The 27,151-nt window shown below is 38.3% G+C and overlaps 1 protein-coding gene across 6 annotated transcripts in view; it reads left to right on the top strand.

Moving 5' to 3' along the window:
* Positions 1-27,151, top strand: part of nbas (NBAS subunit of NRZ tethering complex) — a 294,693-nt gene that overhangs the window by 15,247 nt on the left and 252,295 nt on the right. For all 6 annotated transcript variants that reach the window (XM_062983871.1, XM_062983869.1, XM_062983865.1 and 3 more), the window contains exons 10-12: positions 15,999-16,143; positions 18,645-18,710; positions 20,979-21,107. In XM_062983871.1, coding sequence (XP_062839941.1) covers positions 15,999-16,143; positions 18,645-18,710; positions 20,979-21,107 — 340 coding nt within the window. The remainder of the gene's footprint in view (positions 1-15,998; positions 16,144-18,644; positions 18,711-20,978; positions 21,108-27,151) is intronic.

Below are 27,151 nucleotides of genomic sequence, written 5' to 3'. Positions count from 1 at the left end.
TGTTTTGGTGCTTAATTTGTAAAATCATAACGTAATTTGATGTTTTAATAGGCATTTCCTTAATCCCTCATTATTATCCAACATATTCGCTTATCCAATGTTCTGCCAGCTCGTTTATGTTGGATAAGTGAGACTTTACTGTATTCGTATTTATTTCCTGTTTAAGTTAAAACTTTGTTACCATGATGGATAGAATATTTCATATTGCTTTCTGAATCCCATTGCGATGTTCTTGAAGCATTGAAGAACCAAACAGAAAAGCAGTGTGTGTGCTGATCTTAAATGCTTTTGCAAATACAGTGATGAAATTAATATTCTTGAATGTGTTTCTGTTTGGTTTGCAACAGATTTATTTCTAAATGAGCTTGCTTGTGGATTTGGCAGTTTTGCCCATTGCTCAAGTAGTACTGCTAAATACTGATAACCAGAGCTTTCCATTCTCTTAAGATAATGGATACAAAAGACAGGGAATAGTTTTGAAACTATACTACATAGAGGAATATTTTGCATTCTGGTGGAAATATTCCTCACATGTCTAATTCTTTCTTAATAAGGCTGTCCTTCCCTATAGAGTTTGGTGTTTATGGCTGATAGCAGACGTATAGTGTAATCACCTTTCTTCGAGAATATAGATGATTTCTTCCTGCAGAATGGATATTGTTGAATTACTCTGTGCCAAAGAAAGGGAACTGCAGTAATCTTTATAGCCTCTACAAAGAGCATCTGCCTTTGTACTGAAATAGAACAAAGAACATTGCTAAATTGCAGTTCTGTAAATGAATGATGCTTGTTTGCTTATAGCATTCTGTGTTTTTTTAATCTGAGAAGGGGATTGTGAGATTGACTGTCTCTACACTGTAGAATGAATACAGTTTGACACCACTTTAAACTCTCAAAAGGGTATACATTAATTGGTCCTTGCATTGAGAGTAATGTTTAAGGTTTTCCCGTTTGACTTATTAAATCAAAGTTATAATGGCAACATCTACCCTTCATCCTACCACTGAAATGATTTCTCAATCCCTATACAATGCCATTTAGTAAATCTCTTATATTCTTTCTGTAATGTAAAAAACCCTTATATTTCATTCATATGGCAAAACGGAGATGTTAGACTTGCCTACTACTCTGGATGGTGCATAACTGCCTTCACTAACAGTGACTCCATCAACTGTGATTGCAAACTTTGATTTTCACTACAGGAATCTTACAGATGTAATGGCCTTCTGTTGACACACCTGCCAAACTGCAGAATGTTTTATGCAGTATAACTAAAGGATATAACATGTGCTGAAGTTGCTATGCGTCAAAATTGGTTGTGGTGTAATACTTTTTCAAAAATTCATGTTGAAAAAATGCTAGTGTCATAATTCTCTATTTTTGAGAGTAGACATTTGCTAAAAACATGAGGCAACCAATAGATGAAGATGAGGATTAATATTGCATTGAGACTTAATTGGAGGCAGTAGAAAAGATATGGGGACTCACATTGAAGTGTGGATCTAAGATATCAGTGATTTGCTCTTCAGAGAAGGGATTGGGAAACCTTGAGTATAATGAAATGGCAGTGCAGACGGTCCCTTAAGTTACAAACTTTTATATGATTCCTATTTACAAGTGGGTGAGACAACACAAAGTGAGAAGAAATCTACTCCTAGGAAGGCAAATTGACTCCTGTAAAAGTTATTGTGGGGAAAAGTGTCTCCACTGAAGCTTTATCACCAATCCTTGTTTCCACGATAAGCCCCAAATGTTTAAAATCCAATTATCACAGTGACAGAAAGTGAGTTGAAATCATCTGAACCAGGTGCACAGACGAATGTTACAGGAATGTTGACCCTTTTTTATGCTATCCAAAAGTTTAAGAAATGTTTTTGACTGGAGTTACACTTAAAAAGTGTACCTGTTCCAACATACATATACATTCAACTTAAGAACAAACCTACAGGACCTACCTGGGGACTTCCTGTCCTCGGTGTGACTGGAGAAGTTTCATGGATAACCCTTTCTCAGTTCACTCCCTTAAGAGTCAAGTTACAATGCCTGAAACCATTTTGAAACTTCTTTTGTTCCTTAATTTTTAAACCTTAGACCAGATCTGCACAACATATGGTCCGCGAGCCAGATGCAGCCCGCAAAGGGTTTCCTTGTAGCCTACAGAAGGGACTGGGCTTCCCCTTCCCCAGGCCCGTGCAGTTGTTGACTAGGCAAGTCACACTCTCTCAGCCTCAGAGGAAGACAAAGCAAATCCCCTTTGAAAAAGGGTTTTCCTTGATATCTTGACACAAAGCTCTGTGATAGGAATGCCTTAGGGTTGCCGTAGGTCTAAACCACTTGAAGGCACACCACAACAACAATCCTAATTAGTCATTAATTACAGTATACTTTTCCTGAAAAGTGAGGTGCTAAAAACCTATTTCCTGGCCCCAAGAGGCTTAGCCTATTTAATTCCCCCCCCCCCCCCTTACTACTCCCAAGTTATGCAGGCTTGCTCTAGACCTTTTAAAGGTCATCCACATATTTTTAAGAAAAGCACTTTAAATGTGCTCCAGTCTATAATGCATTTTGTGGTATTATGTACTTTGCTAGTTACACTTTGGTTCATGCAGCACTTGATGAGAAAATAATGCGGCTGTCATCTGAATGACAACTTTTTATTAATAAATCTATATCAGCTGGTAAGTCTGTGGTGGGCCATACTTGACATGCAGATGATTAAAAGTTGGAGCATTTAAACACTTTTAGAGGAATGATTGAGGGAGGACAAATTAATGGAAATAAGTTGTTCCTTGACTCAAACAGATTGTTTTGTCTCTGACCAAAGACTGGAAAATCTGTTTTGGAAAGGAAAAGGGTTTTCCTTGATAGCTATTAGTAAATTAAGATTATGGAAGCTGATCTAGATGTAATAGCTAAGCACGCTGCATGATTTGACATAACAGGAATGAACCTGGAGGAACCTTTTCTATTCCTCCTGCACATTATTGGTAATTTAATCCTCATCCTCGGGGGTTTTGTTTTGTTTGTTAAAGCAAAACTATCATTTGATTGTTTTATTTGAATGATCAAACTTTTTGATTTTCTTGTAAATTCAGACTGCAGTTCCAGAGAATTTAGTCTTTCACATCTGTTGAGCCTAGAACAAAATAATGAACTTAGTTAATCTCTAGAGCTCCTCCTTTTGTATAAGAAGTTGGTGGGCATGTGCATCAACATAAAACTACAGCTTTTTATACATTTGGTGTCCAATTATTTCTCCATGCTAGCATAGGACCAACTTTCCCTGTCTCTTATTTTCACATTTTCTCATGACATAGAACAAAACAATTTATTGATTAAATTTCCTCTTCTATGTCATATTGCAAACAGTCTTTCTTCCCTAGAAGTGCCTTCATACTGTTTTAGTATCTGGGCGGAAGCCAAAAGGGGGCCTAGACGGAGAAGGATAGTCCATTTTAAGGGCTGTTTGAAGGGGTAAAACCATTTCCCCCTGTTTTCCTGCCCCCCCCCCCCACATATATCGTCGTTGTTGAAACAACCGTCGTTTATGACATGGGAAAGGGGATGGAATAACCAGCAAAAACGAGGAAAATCATTTTCCTCCTTCAGCTCTCCCTCCCCCGATAAAATGGCTTATCCTTCTCTGTGTAGGCATCCTTTTGGATTCTGCCAGGAACAGTACTGTGCCTTCTTTTCTGTAGATAATATTTCATCCAATACCCCCAGCGTTATACTGAAGAGACAGGTATACATCCTGGAATGATTCCATCAGTGTTGCCTCCAAAAAATCCTGCAAATCTTTTAGGAAGACAGGCGGACAAATGTCAGTGTGCTGAAAGAAACAAAGACCACCAGCATTTAAGTGATGCTCCTATGCTATCAACTCCGCTGGACATGCCACATTGTCTGAATGCCCGATCGCCATCTCCCAAAGCAGTTATTATACTTCCAACTCAATAACAGAAAATGGAATTTTGGTGGACAGGAAATGAGGTTTAAAGAGATTTAAAGAGGCTAAGAAATATCCAAGAAAACTCGAAGGAAGATATAAGATCAATAGTTATAACACTCTTAGCTGCAAGTTTAGAAGTGGAAGAGGATGAGTTAGAGCAAGATGTTGATCAAATATATCGAATTTCCTCATTTTATTCAAGGAAACATAAAACACCGAAAGACGTGATAGTCCAATTTACAAAGAAGAAAGTAAGGGATGAGATATTGTGGAAGACCAATAAAGACCCGCTACAGTATAAAGGAGTGAAAATTCCAGTACTTAAAGAATACCCACAGATGACACTTAACAGAAGAAAGAAGTATTACTTCCTTACAGACGAATTGAAAAAGAGTGGGATTAGATACAGGTGAGAAAGACATGAGGGAATAATGGTGACATATAATGAAGAGCGTTATTGGTTAACGACAGAACAGAAAGCAAAAGCCTTTTACAAAGAGTTGATGCGAGAAGATGACCGCCGTCCGCCTCCTGCTTCCCGGGGAGCTGGCCAAGCACGACGTCTCTGAGGGCACCAAGGCCGTCACCAAGTACACCAGCTCCAAGTAGGACTACAACTCCCAGCAGCCGCCCTTGGCTGGGAAAGGAGAGAAGGGAGAAAAAAAGAGAGAAGGGTGAAAAAGTAGAGAAGAAACAATTGACCCCTGGAAATGGAAACGTAAATAAGAAAGCAAGATATATTTCACCAGAAGAATATAAATTACCATCATCGTCTAAGGAAAGGAAATTTGCAGCAACATGAATTTCGGAAAGAAGACCAACAGGAATGGAGGTAATGACAGCTGCGGTTTAGGAATTGGATCTTGGCACAACTGGATTGGATTTAGATGAAAATGAATAGAACGATGGAACGACAAATAAGATGCTTTTCGAACAACATTAGTACTATCTATTAGGACTTACAGATTTAGACTTACAATTGACTGAACAAGAAGAAATGATGGAAATAAATAAATAAATAAAATAAGATAAACTTTTCACTTATATTACGACCACCACTAGAATTGTTTTCGCTAGAGAATGGAAACAGGAATCAGCCCACCAATTGAGGAGTGGGTGAAGAAGATAAGAGAAATAAAGGATATGGACGAATTGACTTTTTTGTTGAAGAAAAATACAAGCAAGATAATGAAAAGAACGAATTGGGACGATCTTCAGGATTATCTGGATAATTTGAGAAAATGAAGATTATGAGAGAAAATTTTACTATTTTTTTTCTTTATTAAGAAAAAATATTATTGAATAATAAGAAAATATTATCCAAGAAGATGGAATGGAAGTCATTTTTTATTTATTTATTTTTTTGGTGTGTGGGTATATTTTGTAGATTGTAGACTTTTATCTTTCTCTCTTTTTCTTACTTTTCTATACCTTGGTTGTTCTCACCCTTTCGATGTAGTATAAAATTTAATAAAATTCTTTAAAAAAAAAGAGAGATTTAAAGATGGGCTTAAAACTAACCTTGAAAACTGGCATAGACACTGAGAACTGGGAGGCCTTGGTCCCTGAGTGCTCTACCTGGAGGTCAGCTGTGACCAGCAGTGCTGTGGAATTTGAAGAGGCACGAATAGAGGGAGAAACGGAGAAACATTCCAGGAGGAAGGCACTTCAAACCAACCATGAACAGGACCGCTTTCCACCTGGAAACGGATGTCCTCTCTGTAGAAGAACATGCGGGTCAAGAATAGGGTTCCACAGTCACCTACGTATCTACCGCCAAGACACTACACTTGGAAGACCATCATACTCGGACAATGAGGGTTCGCCTAAGTAAGTAAGTACATCTATTTAAAATGTCTATCCTATTGCTATCATTATTTTATATTTTCATTGGAATAAAACTTCTTCCTTTATTGCAGCAGTTAAGCTGTATGTGTTACATTTGTTATGTTTATATTACTGTTTCCCCCGCAGAACTTGTGCCTATTGTTGCCTTGGCACAAACTACACAAATGAGCTGTGGTGATTCTTGACTTTATGTGCTCTCTCCTGATTTTCTACATATTTTTACTCATGAATGGGAAGCTCCTTATCTTCCTCCCTCACATGTGAAAGAAAGTTGAAAGGGGAAAAGGACCAGATGTACAGTGAGCCTCGGATTTGTAGCAAAAAGAGGATCTCATCACAATGAACCTGGGTTTATTGTTGCATCTGAACTGAGATAGGAAAATATTGTGTGCGGTGTCCTTCAAATATAATTGAATGGGCCTGCCAGAATAATATGCAGATTTCTTCGTCATTTCTCTTGCGGTATTTAGTATCGTCAACTTTGCAGTTTTGCATAGTATTTGAATGAAAAAAAAATGTTAATGCACATTTTTGAAAGAAATATGCTTATGAGTGAAAGGTACACAGCTGTTCTTTCTAAAATAACTATTTTGGAGTGGGAATTGTGCAGTCTTCCAGTTGTTGATGACTGATTTATCCTTGGAAATTTTGGGAAATGGCCCAAAGCAGGGGTAGGAGAAACAACGCACCATTTCTCTACTGGTTTGGTCAAGGGAAAAGGAAATGGCAAAAAGATCCAGGAGAGATTCTGCACTAACGTACTCTGTAGCCATCAGTAGGGCCCCAAGCAACCTAAGATTTCTTGATCTGAATGTTTTGGGAGTTCAGCTCCGAAGGTCTGTGCCTTGGTTGTAGTTCTGGATGAGGGTGTGATTATTCTTAAGCAATGAAGCAAGTAAACGGCTTTACTTGATTATTTGGCTTGTCACTTCCTTGAGAGTTGATGAAATCAAAGGCTTCCGATGTGCCACTGCCCATGGAGGAATTAGATAGCACCACAGGTCCTCATTTTCATTTGTTTGTTCCTCTCATTATTTACTCCAGCCTACCAATTCCTTGTTGCTGTGGCAATAGACTGAGTAGGAATTCAGTTGAAAAATTGATATTTTACTGTAATAAAATATGATGCACAAACCTGACCCAGATCAAATCCATACATTTATTTATTAATTTATTTGCTATTTACCTTATTTTTTATCCTGCCTTCTCCTGATATAGGAACTCAAGGTGGCTAACAATAAAGAGAAACTTATGTAAATGCATACACATATAAACAAAAAGCATAAAAAATACAATTAAATAGTGTATGATATTAAAACCATTATCTAAAATGTATTAAAACATTATCTCCACCTTAAAATACCAATCACACCATCTTTAAAATCCCAACCATCATCAGTGTATAAACATTTAATGGCAGAGAAATGTTTTTTACTTGCTGACAAAAGGCAAACAAGGATGGGGCCATCCTAGTCTCTGTATTTCAGTTTCATAAGCTGAGATATGCCTGTAACTTGTGCCTCTGTTCTCAGGCCATCTGTTTCTAAATTAACTGAGGAAATCACTAATTAAACGCAAATTAATTTTACATAAGAGTGATCAGAGATGGCTTCTGGGTTCAGAACAAGCAGAGATTGGAGTTGCAGTAAGATTTCAGTATTCGTGGAAATGCAAGACTTGGCACATGATTCAGCTTATTAAGCTTCTAATATTATATTAGTTGCAGACCATATATGCCATGGACATTTTATTTATACAGTAGAGTTCCGGTTAACTGACTTCCGGTTAACTGACACTCCGTATTTGATGTGCTTGGGAGGCGCCCGTGTCCGTTGCTAGGTAGATAGCAAGCTACCTAGCAACGCGCACGGGCGTTTCCCTAAGCCGAGTGGTTGCCGCCCCGCCCCTTGAGAGGCGCCTGTGCGCGTTGCTAGGTAGCTTGCTATTTACCTAGCAACGTGCATGGGCGCCTCCCAAGGGGCGAGCACTCGGCTTAGGAAAGCTCCCGTGCATGTTGCTAGGTAGATAGAAAGCTACCTAGCAACGCACACGGGGCGCTTCCTTAAACTGGCTTACTGGATAATAGAGCCTTCCTATTATCCGTCACATAAGGTTATTCGACATTCGGCCTGCCCTTTTATGTCGAATAACTGGAACTCTACTGTATTGTCTTTATTATTTTTAGTAGTTCAATGAAAACCTATTGGTGACTCTGGGGAAGGCACAAAATTTCAGCACCAGAAAACCCTGTGAAAGATTAGCTTTAGGGTTGTCATAAGTCAGAAAGCAACTTGAAGGCATACAACAAAAAAGAACTATTTCAGTAGTCTTTCTATTGTATATTTTATTGCCTTCTGCACATAAACACCTGCCCCGGAATATTTGCATTGCTGTGTACTACTTTCCCCTCCCATTATATAATATATGTTCTTGTACTCTAAACACATTTAACTCAAAATATCTGGATTGTTGATCGCTGTAGGCTACCTCTCAGATTCTTTTTATTACTGAATCCCTTGACTTACAAATGTTAATAATGTATAAGTGTGTCTAGACTTCATCTACGGCTTTTGGTGAAGCTTTGAGGTTCCCTTTATGCCTCTGTCTCTCATCATCTTTACATAGCTTCATCACCTGTGCCCTGCATTTTGTTTGCTCTGTGAAGAGTTTTTCAGAATTTAAGTGCGGGCTGCCATGATATGCTTGTCTTCTTTAGTTTGCTGAAAATGGTTTTTGTCTAATTTGATACGGCACATTATTCTTGCCTCCATGCAGTTTGATCTATCCTGAGGAGATGTTTACATTATAAATGAGGTTGGAGTATATACCAGTGTTCTGAGCTGAAACATTTTGGACCTTTCCCCAAACTTCCTCTACCCACCTGAGCTCCCCAGTCTATTGGCAGATATCTGTGTGGCAGGCAAACATGTACAGAATCCTCTTGCGTAGCTGCTATATTGAGAAACCAAAGCACTACTGCAATTAGAAGAGATAGGAAACTCGTTTCAGGCTTCCTTCTGAAGCCACAGAGCCTGAGGGGAAATGATGAAGATGCTATATCTTCTTTGCTTGAGGAAATATCTCCTCAGCCAATATGACTTTTGCCATATTGGCTGAGCCACTTCTATCATAGTACCTCAGAGCACAGGGATGGAGGATACATGGTTTTCAGATGTTCTCTGTAATTTTGCATCATTCCAAATCATTAGCTAAGGATTAGCAAAGGCTGATGCAAAAACAAGCTTAATAACATCTGAATGTCACATATAGGCAACACCATCAGATTGAGAGTGTAACTATAATGTAGAATTAATGTTGCTCGACACCTCTTTAACTGCCACAGCTCAATGCTATGGAACCCTGCATTTGCAGTTGTTGAGGCACCAGCACTCTTTGGCAGAGAAGGCAAAAGACCTTGTAATTCCACAACTCCCATGATTCCATAGCATTGAGCCATGGCAATTAAAGTGGTGTCAAATTGCTTTAATTCTACTGTGTAGATGCACCCACAAACCCAGCCTTAGCTCAGTACTCAGAATAAGAAACATCACCCTGTGTTAGTTGCTCATGTTGTTTACTTTGCCCAGCTCCAGCAAAACTTGAGATATTTAAGTGTAGATATTTAAAACTATCTAAAACATAGTGGAAAATATATTTGGACACCATTCTTTCATGCAGACGGCAGCATTATCAGTTCAAGGAGCAGCATTTTCTGTACAGAATATATTGGAGACATATTATGTTCTAAGCAGAAAATTCATCTTCATGTGCAGAAATTTCTGTACAAAAACAATGATCTCAGATTTTGTGTAAAATAAATTTTGCACTGTTAGTAGTTTCAAAAACTGTGCAGTTTTCAAAATATTTCTTGCAATGGTAGGACAATTGTTTCATTTAAAACAAAATTAGTAAAGAATTATATCCCTGTCAGATGCTACATTTGTTACAGTATTTGCAATGCTTGAGTCCCTTTCAATTTTCATTTTAATGTATTTTGTTCTACAATTCTCTTTGGGGATTTTTTTTTTTGCAGAAGGGCATCTTATGGCATGAAAAGCAACAGATACATTTAGCACTTGAAGGACTACATAATATGTTAGTCATTAAAAGGCCACAAGGCTCTTTGCTATACTTTTGATGAAATTAAAATGTAGTCTAAGGATCCTTTTTAAAAGTCTCTTTTTCTCATTATGTCCTCCCAAATTGCATAGCCCTGTCTCACAATTTGTGAACTACTGAGATGACTGCTGGATGGTCCAAAAGGAAAGTGTTTGATGGTCATGAGTCTTTGGCATGGCATTACATGGAGTATCTCTGCCAATGCTATTACAATTCAGAGTACATTGACATTAACTGTTGGATTTTCTCCCGTTACTGGCATGATCACACTTGACCATTAATGGCTTGCTGAAATTATTATTTGAAAACACAGAAGCAATTTAGAATTTATTGCAGCTCCACAAAGAATTGGCAAAGATAATTCATAAGCAGAGTGAAACCATTGTTTGAAAAAGAGGGACTTCTCCTTCCAAAGTTTTACTCTGAAAAGCTTTATTAAAATGGTGGTCCTCTTACTGAATAGAATAGATAGATTCTTTCTGTGATCTAGCAAGTACTCCTGCTAGAAATGTGGGAAGCTGCGTTTTCATCTCTTTCTGCCTGCAATCTCCTTTGATGCTTTCCATATTGTTCTGTCCTTCAAACAGGATAGAAGGCACAGGGTGGAAGGCACAGGGCATATAGAATGAGATGAAAATTGCTCCCTTTCTAGTGTTGGGGGTATCTCATGCATGACATTCTTAGAAATTATATCTTGGTTCATCTTTTAAACTGTATTGCGTTTTCTAATACTGATTTAATACGGATACTGGTCCCCCCCCCCCAATACCAGTATCCTACTATACTGGGGGCCATGGTGGTGCAGCAGATTAAACTGATAAACTGCAGAACTTGCTGACCGGAAGGTCAGCAGTTTGAATCTCCGGGACAGGGTGAGCTCCCGTTGCTAGCCCCAGCTTCTGCCAACCTGGCAGTTCGAAAACATGCAAGTGTGAGTAGATCCATAAGTTTCACTTTGGCGGGAAGGTAATGGCACTCCATGCATTCATGCTGGCCGCATGACCTAGGAGGCATTTACGGACAGCGCCGGTTCTTCGGCTTAGAAATGGAGATGACCAACCCCTCCTCCAGAGTCGGACTCAACTAGACTTAATGTCAAGGGGAAACCTTTACCTTTTCCTTACTATTTTTGTGAACCTCTTATCCTCTATAGCTTTGTATTATGGATGAGATATGAATGCGATTGAGAGTAGGCTATTGCCTAGTATGTTATGATCTCCTTACCTCCCTCCCCATCATAGTACAATAAGGTATGTGTAATCTTTAATTTTGGAAATTCTAAGTCAAGGGACCATGAGATGCAAGTCAATATAAAGAAATTTTAAATATTAGCTCAATTAGATGTTGTGCTGTAGTTGATAAAAATTGAATTATTACACACATACACTGAAGAAATTATTCCTCTTGTTTTTCTCTTGTTGCTTTCTCTTCCAATTCTGATTGCTTTCTCTACCATCTCTGATTTGAGATGGGGTTTCTTCTTCTTCTTTACTATTACCATTATCCTACAGTTCTTGTGACCCAGCTATGGCTCTTTAGCTTTGTATTATTGATGAAATCTGAATGAGTGTGAGAATAGGATATTGCCTGAGATGTAATGCTTTCCTGATTTCCCCCTCCTTGTCATGATATATGCATTCTTTAATTTTGGTGCATGTAGTGGTTCTTGAACTGTGCATCTTGGCAAATTCAAAAATAATTTGCAGGTACCCATATATAGTATTAATTTCCTTTAAGACTTCTTTTATTAGCACAGATTAATTCAGCATCTGGCTTTATGAATTGTGGATGGATTTCTTCACAATTGATCTTCTGGAATATTTTAAAGAAATATAAATATTTCTCCACTCTGAAAAAAAAGCAAACCTCTTCACCAAATCCTTTACTTTAGTGATGCAAAATGTCCCTGTTTCTTTACCAATGACTGTGGTAGATGGACTATACATTTTCTGTATAAATTCCAAGAATCAAAGAATCAGAGTTGGAAGAGACCTCATGGGCCATCCAGTCCAACACCCTACCAAGACGCAGGAAAATTGCATTCAAACCACCTGCGACAGATGGCCATCAAGCCTCTACTTAAAAGCCTCCAAAGAAGTAACCTCCACCACACTCCGGAGCAGAAAGTTCCACTGCTGAACAGCTCTCACAGTGAGGAAGTTCTTCCTAATGTTCAGGTGGAATCTGCTTTCCTGTAGTTTGAAGCCATTGTTCTGTGTCTTAGTCTCCAGGGCAGCAGAAAACAAGCTTGCTCCCTCCTCCCTATGACTTCTCACATATTTATACATGGCTGTCATCATGTCTCCTCTCAGCCTTCTCTTCTGCAGGCTAAACATGCCCAGCTCTTTAAGCCGCTCCTCATAGGGCTTGTTCTACAGACCCTTGATCATTTTAATCACCCTCCTCTGGACACCTTCCAGCATGTCAACATCTCCCTTCAACTGTGGTGCCCAGAACTGGACAGAGTGTGATTCCAGGTGTGGTCTGACCAAGGCAGAATAGAGGGGTAGCATGACTCCCCTGGATCTAGACACTATACTCCTATTTAAGCAGGCCAGAATCCCATTGGCTTTTTTGCTGCCGCATCACATTGTTGGCTCATGTTTAACTTGTCCATGAGGACTCCAAGACCTTTTTCACACGTGCTGCTGTTGAGCCAGGCGTCCCCTGTTCTGTATCATTGCATTTCATTTTTTTCTGCCTAAGTGGAGCATCTTGCATTCAAAAAATTAGCATTTAAATGAGTTTGTGAGGGTGAAAATTTTCCTTATTTGTGTTTTGAAATGTTTTGGTAATTTGGAAGAACAGAAATCTTCAAAACCAAATAACTTCTAAATGTTCTTGTATAGATTTTATGTTACACGGTAATCCTGAAAGTCAGTGAGATTTGGTTCTATGAAAGCATCGATAGGATTGCAGCCTTATATCTCAAGAGTGGCTTGCTACCCTTTATTGCTGTCATAGACTGCCTGGTAATCAGAGCACTCTGAAAAGATGATTGTTGTCAAGTGAAATTTTTTTTATGTTGGCTTCAGAAATATGGTTGGTGGCGATGAGAGAGAGGTCCTTCTTGGTAGCCGCTCCGGCCCTTTAGGAACGCCTTCCCCATTGAGATTAAAACTGCCCCTTCCCTGTTATCTTTCAAGAACCAGTTGAGGACCTACTTGTTCAAGCAAACTTTTGATGAACAAATTAATTTGCTAATTGAATTGAAGGTCAATTTGCACAGAGCATAGCGAAATATACTATTTAATTGATGAGTTTCCACAATAATTCTAATTGGTTTAAAATGCTTTTAATGCTTAGTATTTATTTATATCTTTTTCCTGGACATTATTCTGCTTTGTGAGATTTTTGTCATGTATTTTATGTTAAATGTGCTTTGATTTGTATTGTATTATGTTGTGAGCTGCTTTGGGTCCCTTTAGGGGAAAAAAGCAGGATATAAATAAATTATTATTATTTTATTATGACACAGCAAACAAGATAGATATGCTGGATTTCACAAAATCACAAGTCGAACACTTCCCAAGTGTCTAGGACTGTGTGATGTACTTTCGGATGATGCGTGCAGATCCCAACAGGGTGGCCTTTTGCAGTTGGCAGATCGTAATTTTGTCAATGTCTATGGTTTCCAAATGCTGGCTGAGATCTTTTGGCACGGCACCCAGTGTGCCCATCACCACCAGGACCACCTGCACTGGTTTCTGCCAGAGTCTTTGAAGTTCAATCTTGAGGTCCTGGTAGTGGCTGAGTTTTTCCTGTTGTTTTTCGTCAATGCGACTGTCACCTGGCAACATCAATGATCCAAACCTTTTTCTTTTCCACCACTGTGATGTCTGGTGTGTTGTGTTCCAGAACTTTGTCAGTCTGGATTCGGAAGTCCCACAGTATCTTTGCGTGCTCATTTTCCAATACTTTTGCAGGTTTGTGATCCCACCAGTTCTTTGCTGCTGGGAGGTGGTACTTGAGGCATAAGTTCCAATGAATCATTTGGGCCACATAGTTGTGCCTCTGTTTGTAGTCTGTCTGTGCAATTTTCTTACAGCAGCTGAGGATATGATCAATGGTTTCGTCAGTTTCCTTGCAGAGTCTGCATTTTGGGTCATCAGCTGATTTTTCGATCTTGGCCTTGATTGCATTTGTTCTGATAGCTTGCTCCTGGGCTGCAAGGATCAGGCCTTCTGTCTCCTTCTTCAGGGTCCCATTTGTGAGCCAGAGCCAGGTCTTCTCCTTATCAGCTTTTCCTTCAATTTTGTCAAGGAACTTTCCATGCAGTGTTTTGTTGTGCCAGCTGTCAGCTCTAGTTTGTAGTGTGGCTTTCTTGTACTGGTTTTTTATCTGCTGTGCTTTGAGGAGTTTCTGATTTTTGACTTCAATCAAAGCAGGTTCTTCACTTTGCTTTACATATTCTGCCAGGGCATGTTCTTCTTCTTTGACTGCTTGTTTTATTTGTAAGAGTCCTCTATTATTATTATTATTATTGACACAACGACGTTATATGACACAGCAAACAAGATAGATATGCTGGATTTCGTTTCACAAAATCACAAGTCGAACACTTCCCAAGTGTCTAGGACTGTGTGATGTATTAATAATTAATATTATAATATTATTATATTAATATAATATTATTATTATATAATATTATTATTAATATAATTATAATAATATTATATATATTATAATTATAATTATAATAATATAATTATAATATTATTATTATTAATATTATTATTATTGACCCAAAGACATAGTATGACACAGCAAATGAGATATATATGCTGGATTTCATTTCACAAAATCACAAGTCGAACACTTCCCAAGTGTCTAGGACTGTGTGATGTATTAATAATTAATATTATAATATTATTATTATATTAATATAATAATATTATTATTATATATTATTATTATTATTAATATAATTATAATAATATTATATATATTATAATTATAATTATAATAATATAATTATAATATTATTATTAATATTATTATTATTGACACAAAGACATAGTATGACACAGCAAATGAGATATATATGCTGGATTTCGTTTCACAAAATCACAAGTCAAACACTTCTCAAGTGTTTAGGACTCTGTGATGTATTTTCGGATGATGCGTGTAGATCCCAGTAGGGTGGCCTTTTGCAGTTGACAGAACATAATTTTGTCAATGTTTATTGTTTCCAAATGCCAGCTGAGATCTTTTGGAACGGCACCCAGTGCACTGATTACCACTGGGAACACCTGTACTGGTTTATGCCAGAACCTTTGCAGTTCGATTTTGAGGTCCTGATAACGGCTGAGTTTTTCCTGTTGTTTTTCATCAATTCAACTGTCACTTGGTATGGCGACATCAATAATCCAAAGTTTTTTCTTTTCCACAACCATGAGGTTTTGTGTGTTGTGTTCCAAAACTTTCTCAGTCTGTTGTTGTTGTTGTTGTTGTTGTTGTTGTTGTTGTTGTTATTATTATTATTATTATTATTATTGTGGTGACTAGAACTACTAAAGCAAAATATGATCCTCTTTAGTTTGTGGGATTCAAAAGGAGGGGCTTGTTGGTTAATATTTGTTCTTCTTTAATCATTTTAGCAAAACACACAAACCGTTCCTATGTATTTTAACCACTAGATGGTGATATGTTTCCAACTGAAAAAAACAAATCTCGATGAGTAATACAGTATTTGATTTCATGGTCTTATTTCGCTAAAATAATACCATACCTTCTTACCACATATCCTTTTAAATTGAAGATGAGTTCTGTGAAAACTAGCAAACTTCATAATAGATGGTTACTTTGAAAAGTAGCCTGCTAGGATTGGAGCCTTTGAAACTTTAAAAATAAAATAAAATAAAAATAGTAATAATATCTTCCCTCTGCCCAAAATGCCAGTTTGAAATCGGAAATACGAAATTGGGAAGCCATTTATATGTTGTGATATAAATAATTCAGTATGTTCAAATCACCACTGATAGGGAATGTTGTCATGGTTTTAAAATGATGTCTGTTCATCATTACAGGTGGATTTTGAGAATTGAAGACTAAAATATGTATTAATTTCTTGGGATAGACTTTTGATTATAGGCGGATGTGAAACCGATGGTGATGGAGCCGGCCTTTCTAAAGCAAGCAGTTGTGGTTTGTCAGCATGGAGGGTTCTTTCGGGATCACCCTATTACAAGCAGGTTACAAGTTACGAAGATGATATTGGGACCGTAAGTAGCATTTGAGTGTGTATAGATAGTTTATAGGATAATGTAAGTGAAACTATCTGGGCTTTTAAAAAGGAAAAAATCATGTGTTTTAGAGTTGATAATTTATTTTCTTTGCCCAGTGAGAGTTGTATCCGCTGCATCCCAGACAATTGTGTCACTATTTAACAAAATTTGAAAAAAAATGTTTCTGGTTTAAAGGTGTTATTCCCTATTTAAATGTGTGGTACTTACTTGGAAAGTAATTGCTATACTCCAGGAAGTTCATTTTGTGATTGCCACAAACTGTGTTTAGAAGTGATTGGGATTCTATGAGCTATTCATTGAAAATTTATAGCAAAATGTGCTACAGGATGTTCTTCAAAAACAACGTTTTTGGAGTTTTTGTTATATTTCTCCAGATTTGATCAAATACTAAATAGGTTGTGATTTCTAACCTATCCTTCCTGTCCATCCGGCATGATTTCAGTACCTCTGTTGTTGATGCTTATATGGATAGATCTTCCAGATGTTACAGATGCACAGGTTGTGCAGCACATCTCATGACAAGTTGGGAGACATGCAGTCTGTGTCAGTGTGAAATGAAGAGTCTATCTTTACAAATAGAGAAAGGCTGTTGTGACATGTGATAAATATTGATGCTACTCTACCTACAGTTTTGGGATACTTTTTGAACATTTTTGTTTCACCTGAAAAAGTATATTGGAAACATTTCTCCACATTTGTTGTTTAATTTGCGCAGTGTTGATTATTTATGGATTTGATTGAAATGTTCTCTTTAAGAATCTCTAAGGTCTTATATGTGAGATGGTCAACTTTCAGTGGGTTTACCATAGGCATGACAGAGCTGAATGATTGTGATTTCTCTTTATGGCAATTACCCAAAACATAAACTGGAAGACTTGGACAGTAGAGTAGAAATATTTTATATGTCAAAACATAAAGAATTCCTGTTGACATAGTCAATTGCCTCTCTATTTTCCCCCAAAGCACGGTACCTTATTTTCTTAGCTCAGATGGAATAGATTAATGAAAACTATTTGTATGGGATTTTAGTTGTTATATGATGCCAGAAGGTATTAAGAAGGACCTATACAGGGTGTTCCCCAAAAATGTATACATTCGTTAACAGCTAATGATAGCTTACATGATTATTGAAGGCTAAGCAAATCAATTTATATTGGAAAATAAATGTTATAATGTTGATTTAATTTTAGTGACAAATTCTATCTTAAGTTACAATATTATGTAAGGTGTTCAAATTGTCGTCCTTGCACATCAATGCACTGCTTGCATTGTGAAAGCACAGAATTGTAAACCTCATTTAAAGTTTCTTTTGTAGTTTCACGACACTTCCTTACTATTGCTATCTTCAATCCTGTTAAGGATGTATACAGTTGTCTGTCCACATTTGTAATTTTGACTTTTTGTGGATGTGATTGTTCATGGATTTGATTTAAGAATGTTCTCTTCAAGAATATCTAGGCCTTCCAGTGTGACTCTGTGGTTAACTTCCCTCAGTCATGCTGGATGAACTAGAGATTTGTAGAGAAATCACTATGAATTTCTAGGTCCTCCAATGCATTTCTATGACCAGCTTCCTATGAAAATCGATCAAAGAGATGTAGTTGTGCTGTAAGACCAAGAAATTCCCAGAGAGGTATTCTCTCAAGTTGAAAAAAAGCAATTTATTAGTAATTTTTCACTTGCATGAGGATGCTAACCAGTGAATGCGGGCTGATTGTACATGGAGATTGGGAAGATTCGCTCCCTTATATTATAGGATGTTAAGGGTGTGTACATTTTTGGGGAAAACACTGTATGTGTGGTTGGAAGATTCCTAGCATTAGAGACCAGAAAGCATTATGTATTTCTTCTTCCTTCTCCATAATGGATTTTCTGTATTAAGGAAGAAATAAGAAGAATCAGTGGGGAAACTTAGGAAAACTGGAAACCAATCATAACTGTACCCTCTCACTAGTGGCAAATGATCAGTTAAAAGTTGCATCTAGAATTCTTGCATATACAGTAGAGTCTCACTTATCCAACTTTCTGTATTATTCAACACAGTCTGCCTTTTAGTAGTCAATGTTTTTGTAGTTAATGTTTTCAGTACATTGCAATGTTTTGGTGCTAAATTCGTAAATACAGTAATTACCACATAATGTTACCATGTATTGAACTTCTTTTTCTGTCGATTTGTTGGAAAACACGATGTTTTGGTGCTTAATTTGTAAAATCATAATGTAATTTGATGTTTTAATAGGCTTTTCCTTAATCCCTCCTAATTATTCAACATTTTTGCTTATCCAATGTTCTGCCGGCCCGTTTATGTTGGACAAGCAAGACTCTACTGTATAACTTAGAAAAGTCTTGAAGTCATCACACCTTTTCAAGAAAACAAAAAATGCTTTTTATTTTCCATCTCCATGATTTGTTTTAGCTTCTTATCATGAAGTAAACATTTTACAAGTGACTTTTTGATATGGTTTTGTTTTCAACAGGCCAAGAGAAGTTCATTGTTCAAGATTATGAATCTCAAATTTTACAGCAGGCAAGGAAGAGAAGAGGTAATGGAGGGAGTGTGTATGTCATTAATGTATCTTGACTGAATCCAGGCAAGTGTCAAGAGCAGTCTCTGCATAGAATATCTTATGGTATCTTCTGCCTGTAATTTCAAAAACAAGGATGATTACCAGGCTCCTGTGTCTCAAAGGAATCCCCTTTACTGTGTAATGATGCATCATTGGTTGTGGCAGTTGTTAAAAGTTTAACAATAAGGCATATGCCCTTAGGTTATATTTCTACTGAATTACTAGAGGGTAGATTTCATCAATATTGGACAGTTGAAAATGAAATATCTCCAATCATAGTCATTTCTGTCTTGTCTGGATTTAGTTTGCCGTTGCCCAGTTTACTTTTCAGCTATCAAGCACCCAGAATAGAGTTTGAGTACTGTCACCTGTGCTTGGCAACTTTTATTTAATGTAATGGAGTTGGCAGCATAGAACCACATGGTACTTCTGAAGTTGGCTGCAATGTTTGCTGAATTATTTGCTTGCTGCAGCTTCTTCTTAATGGCTCAGCAGAAAGTAAATGAGCAGATCCCATGACAAAAGCAATAGCTCTGAAACAGAGTTACTCACCCACCCACCCACCCACCCACACAATATGTATTTATAAAGATTTTTTTTTGCAATATTTTATCTATCCAGTTTTAGCAATAAAATGAAATGGTCTTTCATGTTAAAGACAGATTCTGATGCGATAAATATTCTTATTGTATATTTTCTACTGATCATGGGACACCCGTGGACCTGCCAGTGTCTTCATATCCTTTGGGGAAGGCTTTCTTTGGTTCTCATCACCATTGTAGCCTTGACTTGTGAGGACACAGGAAAGAGCCTTCTCAGTAGTTGTTCCCAATCTGTGGAAATCCCTTCCAGAGGAAAGTAGGCTGGCTGTTCTCAGTTCTCCTTTCTGCTGGCAGGCAAAGACTTTTCTATTCAGATAGGCATTTAGTGATTAACTGGTTGCAAGGAGTCATTTCTATGGGGGTGGGTGTATTTTTAACTTTATAGTTATATATTTAACTGATTTCCCACTTTATAATGCAGAAATGTTGGATCGTGATCATGGCTGCCCAGCCCTGATTTAATGTTTTTTTTTCTCCAGTACTTTATTCCCAGCCCCAGCCCTATTGCTTTGCGTTTTGTACAAGCCTGCCCTTCCCTCTCATGCCCACTTTTTCCCTTCCGCGAGATGGTGGCGAGTTATAAGAATAAAGTTGTTGTTGTTGTTGTTGTTGCTGCTGCTGCTGCTGTTGTTGTTGTTGTTTTGTTATTATTATGAAATAAAACAAAGGCCTTTTGGCCATCCAAACCTTATCCTATACTATTTTAGCTAATTACTGATGGAACATGGCTTTCAAAAAGCCTTAGAAACAGTATCTTGCTTTGTGGCCTATTTACTCGAGACAGTCTTAAAGTTGTCCATAAAACTTCTATGGGTCAGTTGAGTGATCCTTACACAGAGTTGATCAGTTGGCTTCTTATTTCCCATTCACCCTCAGAGTGTGTTGGTTCCTTATAATTTATCAACCAATCACAAAAATAACACACAATTTGTTATTGGTTTATTTCTTTAGTTTTCTTTGGGAAAAGAAACCTGATATACTGTGAGATTCAGATGTATTGAGGTCTGTGGCTTTTTAAGCTTTTCATAAAGAAATATTGACTTGTTGTTGTTTCTGAATGTGCCCTCTGTGAAGAGATATGTCTCCATCGCCAAATTTCCCTAAAATTCATGGAGAATTCAGAGCAATGGTGCTTAACACTAATCACTTAGATAATCTTGAAGATCAGAAACCAGACCTCTGATGATTATTACTTGATTGTAACTACACGTTACAATATTACTGTAGGAATGCCTGCAGTCATAAAACCCGTAGAAGAACTATGACCAACTCTGCACATTTTGGGGTGTGGTAGAATTGGCTGTGTTGCAGTAGGTTCCTTGGAATTTGCAATGTTATAATGAGATTGGAGTCTACATCTCTGTGCACTCTTAACTGAATCTAAACCTCACAGAACATAGTGGGTAATGCATTTGAGTGGAAATGCATAGGATTGCCCAGTTAATCTTTATTTACGGTCAGTAAGCAGTAGACTAATATTAATCTTGAAAAATGTGAAGAAGCATCTTAGATATTTAAGATCTGTAAAGGGAAACCAAGAAATAGGACAATGCATTGATTGTGGAAGGGAAATGTGACTTAGAACTGATGAAGATAGTACTTTTTCTGATTTTTTAAAAATCACCAATTTAATTATTGGTAGGATGGTGTCTTCAAAATGAGCCTTTCTCCAGATGGCACTCGTCTAGCAGCTATTCATTTCTCTGGAAAGTTGACCATCTGGGGAATTCCTTCTCTCAGGCAACAAGGAGAATGGGAACAAAGTGAACAGGTATGTGGCTAATAATAACATCTAAATATCTTGAATGACATGATCCTTGTAGGGGATTATCCATTGCCATAAAAAAGTGAGAGTGAGGAGAATAAACTTCCTAAATTGCAGTAACGACAAAAGAGGCGTGCTTTTTAGAGCATGTTCTTTGAGAGGTGTGCCTTTTTTTAACCCATCAGAACATTTCAATTTTATGCAGATTTAATCAGTTAATTGATAGTGTGGTACTACATATCAGTTGTGGGAATGGATTTGCTGGCAGGTATGTATTTTTAATAGTACTCCTGAGATTTTCTTATGATGTATTAATTAATTTTCCTTGTATATGTGATTGACCTGCAATTATTTTATGTCTTCAACTTAAAAACTGCAGTTTAAAATAATATCAGAGCGGTGTGCCACATTTACAGTAAAAGAGGGCAGACCGACACCCTCCAGATGTGGTTGGACCTCAGTGTTATCACTCTTCACCAGCCCTGTTGGGCCTTTCTGATACGAGTTGCAGTCCAATAAACATTAGTAGGGGTAGTGGCAGATTGGCGCTGACTTATAGCGCTCAGTCATTGCAAAATGCAAGCCAAGCATATCCATCTACCCACTCACAGTCAAATAGTTCCTTTGCTGTAGTAAAATTAGATAAAACTCGAGTATCTTGAAACACAGTAGATCTCTACACCTTTATCATTTATTATAGAAGAAAAGGAGATTCGTATCCTATATTATGTATTTTAAGTGATTTGGATTTCAAAGAAGATAATGTCTTTATTCTTTGATACTTTCCATTTCTTTAATGCAAGGTTAGTTATCTGATGCAACCATAATAAACTGAAGATATGGGTTTGATTAACCCTATCAGACTGCAGTCCTTTCTACCTGCAGCTGCAGTCTGCATTCATTTGCATGTTTGAAGAGACAAAATTAAAATATTAAAAGGAAAGATGGAGACCTCTGACAGCTCTTTTGCTTTTTGGACCAAAACATGGAACCAACTCACCACTCCAATGACAGGGATGCCATTAGCTGCCACTGGGACTTCTCATAGTCATTAAGACTCCTCTCACATTATGCCTGGAGGAAACCTTTCCTTTCATCCCTTACAGCTAACAACAATGTTTTTTTCTCTTTGTTTTATGTGTTGCTGATTTCTTTTTCTGTCTTTTTGTTTTCTTTTTGGTAAGTTTTGTGTTGCTAATATTTGTCTTGTCATGTTTATCTTACCTTCTGTAATCTTTGTAGTGTGAAGCATAGAAATTAGTCCCTTATAATGCAAGAACTTATTGACAACTGAATACATTTTAGAACTCATTAAATGCATTATTCTTGTGAAATGACTGAAGAACGAAGGGAAACAAAACCCTAACAGAACAAAATGAGAGTATCATTTAATGACTAGGAATGCTTGATTCAAATGGCAGTAGAAATCTTATTATTATTTGGGGAATGATATTTTGCTTTGTTTGAAATGGAACAAGAGCAAATACTTCAAGCTATCCACTCCTATGGGCTGAAAATATTAAGGATCTAAGCTGTTATCTTACTTAAAATTGGATCCAATTCACATGTTATACTTGAGTTGTCTTCAAGACAATGTATTACTTACACTGTAGGAGCTGCAGTGGCGCAATGGGTTAAACCCTATATCCGGCTGAACTGCTGACCTGAATGTTGGAGGTTCAAATCCACGAGATGGGATGAGCTCCTGCCTGTCAGCTCTAGCTTGCGGGGACATGAGAGAACTATCTCAGCAGGATGGTAACACATCTGGGTGTCCCCTGGGCAACGTCTCTGTAGACGGCTAATTCTCCCACACCAGAAGCAACTTGTAGTATGTTCTCAAGTTGTTTCTGACACAATAAAAAAAACTTACAATGTAAAGAAACTTTGTAAAATGTTAGGGTTTCCCATGGTGGGGAACATCTGTCAGCCCTTTTAGATTTTCATGAGCTACTCTTCCAGGTAAAATTCACCATCAACTTGGCTGCCTAGCATTTATTACAACAAATTATGGCATAGGACTGTGTCTGAATGCATCTGAATCATAGGCTTTTTCATCTCATTCTGTCACAAGTTGCTTTTGAGATTGTTTCACTTCATCACAACAAGAGCAGCATGGCTTGTGCCTGGCCACGCGTTGCTGTGGCTTGTCTGGTGGTGTTGGTGAGAACTTGTTGAGGTAGTGGTGGTATTGAATGTCTGTTGTATGGTTGTCTTTATGTTTAGTATGCATTTGGTTGTTTGTGTACTGTGGAAGTGGTGAGAGTAGAGGGGGTCTATGTCCCTGTGTAGTATTGTATAGTATTTATACGTTGTCCATGTGTTGTGAATGCTTGGATTATGTCCTGCTGCATAGTAGAAAGGGTTGGGCTGGATGGCCCTTAGGGGTCTCTCCAAACTCTTGGATTCTATGCTTCTATTATTATTATTATCATCATCATCATCATCTTCATCATCATTATTATGTAGAGGCTGGATGGCCATCTGTCAGGAGTGCTTGGATTGTGTCCTCCTGCATGGTAGAATTGGGTTGGACTGGATGGCCTTTAGGTGTGTCTCCTAACTGTCTGATGCTATGATTCGATGTGTGTTATTGTTGTGTAGATATTGGATGGTCATCTGTCCAGAGTGATTGGATTGTGTCCTCCTGCATGATATAAGGAAGTTGAACTGGATGATCCTTAGGGGTATCTGCTAACCTTAGGATTGTATGATATTATCATTATTATTATTATTATTATTATTATTATTATTATTATTATTATTGAGAGGCTGGCTGGCCATCTGTTGGGAGTGCTTGGATTGTATTGTCCAGTGGCAGAGTTGGGTTGGACTGGATGGCCTTTAGGTGTTTCTCCTAACTGTCTGATTCTATGATTCGATTTGTATTATTATTGTGGAGATCTTGGATGGCCATCTGCCAGGAGTGGTTGGATTGTGTCCTCCTGCATGATATAAGGAAGTTGAACTGGATGATCCTTAGGAGTGTCTCCTAACCTTATGATTGTATGATCTTCTTCTTCTTCTTCTTCTTCTTCTTCTTCTTATTATTATTATTATTATTATTATTATTATTATTATTAGTATTACTACTACTACAGTAGAGTCTCGCTTATCCAACTTATTAATGTGTAGTTTATTACACATTAATGCTATGTAGTAATTACTGTATTTACGAATTTAGCACCAAAATATCATGATATATTGAAAACATTGACTACAAAAATGCGTTGGATAATCCAGAATGTTGGATAAGTGAGACTCTACTGTATTATTATTGAGAGGCTGGGTGGCCATCTGTTGGGCGTGCTTGGATTGTGTCCTCCATGGCAGAATTGGGTTGGACTGGAATACCACAGTAATTATTTCATATTACAGTAGAATTGTTATGAATAACTTTTCAATAACTTTAAAGCATAGGTTCTTTTTATTGCAGTTTCAGTCTGAGAAGTATAGCAGAACTTTTACAAAACAACAAAGAACAACATTTAGACATACAAACATACAGATTCTATGCAACTACATTGGATTCACAAACAACCTACAGTTACATTGGCTAAGAAACAAACAAGGGAGGGGGGTTACATTTTCATTCATCATTCACACACAACATGCATCCATCTTCATGCACACAAATATTACCATATTCTTTCTCCCTCCTTGGAGAAGCACCTGCTTAGGCCAGACCCAGCTTCCACTGCTGCCTGCCAAGACATAGTTTCAAAACGCCAAAACTCCAAAACTTCAAAAAGACCATGACTTCAAAATGCACTCTTTTCTCTTCCCATGAGAAAAAGAGGCCCCAAAAAGTGAACAGAATCCTGCTTTCCCATAGCAGATCTGCCACTCCCAAGTACACCATCTCCACTAGGCATGGCGGGTGAACAGCGTCGCTGTCTGTCACACCTTCTGGACTGTCATAAGGTCACTTATATAGCAATATTTTGCTGATGATGTTGTCCCAAAGTTGTAAATGAATCATAGACGTCTTCTATCATTGAATATCCTCAGTTTCCTCGACCAGATGTTGATTCCTCTTGATTGGTGTTAGCAAACACAAGCAGCTCTGCCCCAAAAGTTCATCAAGTTAGCAAATGTTGACAGATGTTAACAGATGTAAACATTTCTCTTATCAGTCACAGTTCTTATCACAGTTTGCCGGGCAGGTCAACTATTTCAGGTCTCGTTAGCAGGTTTTAATTACAATTCCTGAGCAGGTCTTAGTCTACAGACTGGTGTCTTCAAATTTCTAGCTCTCTTTCACTCTTCCATTCATACCACATATCACAGGGGTCCCCAAACTAAGGCCCGCGGGCCACATGCGGCCCATCGGAGCCATTTATCCGGCCCCCGCAGTGGGTGGCTCCCTCCTCCGTCAAGAAAGGTGCATGTGGTGTGGAGAAGGAGGAAAAGGTGCACACATTTCTTGTCAACCTCTCCTCACGGGCACCTTTCTGGCCGCTGCCGCCGAGGAAGGGCCGCATGGGGCGAGGAAAAAGCATGCGCCTTTCAGCCCTCGCCCCACGGGCAGTTTTCCAGCTGCCCCCGCCAAGGGAAGCAGTGGGAAAGGTGCGCGCGGGGTGAGGGAGGAAAGAAAGGTGCACGCCTTTTCTTTGCCCTGCACGCACCTTTCCCGCTGCCTCCACTGAAAAAGAGCCGCACGGGGCGAGGGAAAGGTGTGTGCCTTTCCTCCCTCACCTCGCGGGCAGCTTTCCCGCTGCTGGCGCTGAGGAAAGCAGCGGGAAAGGTGCGCACGGGGTGAGAGAAGAGAGAAAGGCTCGTGCCTTTTCCTCGTCCCGCACACACCTTTCCCGCTGCCGCCGAGAAAGGGATGCACGGGGCGAGAAAAAGGCATGCGCCTTTCCTCCCTCGCCCCGCAGGCATCTTTCCCGCCGCCGCTGCTGACGAAGGCCTGCACGGGGCGAGGGAGGAGGGAAAGGTGCGCGCCTTTCCTGCCTCCTCGCTCGCCTTGCACGCTCCTTTTCCGCCTCCTCCCTCACCTGGGACGGAGGAGTCAAAACAACAATGGAGGCATGCCTGTGGCAAAAGGTAGAGACCTTCCGTTTTATCTTGCCACGTAGACTCCCTCCTTTGCGGCCCTGTCATGGATTCATTTTTCTTGAAGGCTAGCAATTTCTTCCAATCCTGAATTATTATTATTATTATTATTATTATTATTATTATTATTATTATTATTATTGCCATTGTTGGTCAGGGGTGCTTTATGTTTTGGTTCACAAAGGGAGAAAGGGGTTGGACTATATGGCCCAAGGGGTCTCTTCCAACCATGTTTATTATGGTGTTGTTGTTGTCATTGGGTGTCTATCTGTCAGCAGTGCTTCGATTATGGTGTGGTGCACAAAAGCAGAAGGGGGTTGGAGTAGATATCCCAAGGGGTCTCTTCCAACCTTCTATTATTTTTATGATGACGATGACAATGATGATAATGATGATGATGATTAACATTGAGGCTGTATTTGTTCCCTTTTTGTTTTGTTTTTTACTTCAAAATAAGATATGTGCAGTGTGCATAGGAATTTGTTCATAGTTTTTTTTCAAAAACTATAATCTGGCCCTCCAACGGTCTGAGGGACCGTGAATTGGCCCCCTGTTAAAAAAGTTTGGGGACCCCTGACATATCATATATGCATATTTTGGTCACAGAATCTCACTTATCCAACATTCGCTTATCCAGTGTTTTGGATTATCTAACGAAGTCTGCCTTTTAGTAGTCAATGTTTTTGTAGTCAATGTTTTAAATTCATTGTGATATTTTGGTGCTAAATTTGTAAATACAGTAGTTACAACATAGCATTACTGAACATTGAACTACTTTTTCTGACAAATTTGTTGTATAACATGATGTTTTGGTGCTTAATTTGTATAATGATGACCTAATTTGATGTTTAATCGGGTTTTCCTGAATCCCTTCTTATTATCCAACATATTCACTTATCCAACATTCTGCCGGCCTGTTTATGTTGGATAAGTGAGACTCTACTGTATATTTATAATCTTATATTATCTGCTTAGAATTGGATTATATGAGG

The sequence above is a fragment of the Anolis carolinensis genome, chromosome 1 (assembly GCF_035594765.1).
Source record: "Anolis carolinensis isolate JA03-04 chromosome 1, rAnoCar3.1.pri, whole genome shotgun sequence".
In the NCBI taxonomy this organism is placed as follows: Eukaryota; Metazoa; Chordata; class Lepidosauria; order Squamata; family Dactyloidae; genus Anolis; species Anolis carolinensis.
This window is presented reverse-complemented; position numbering and strand designations above follow the sequence as displayed.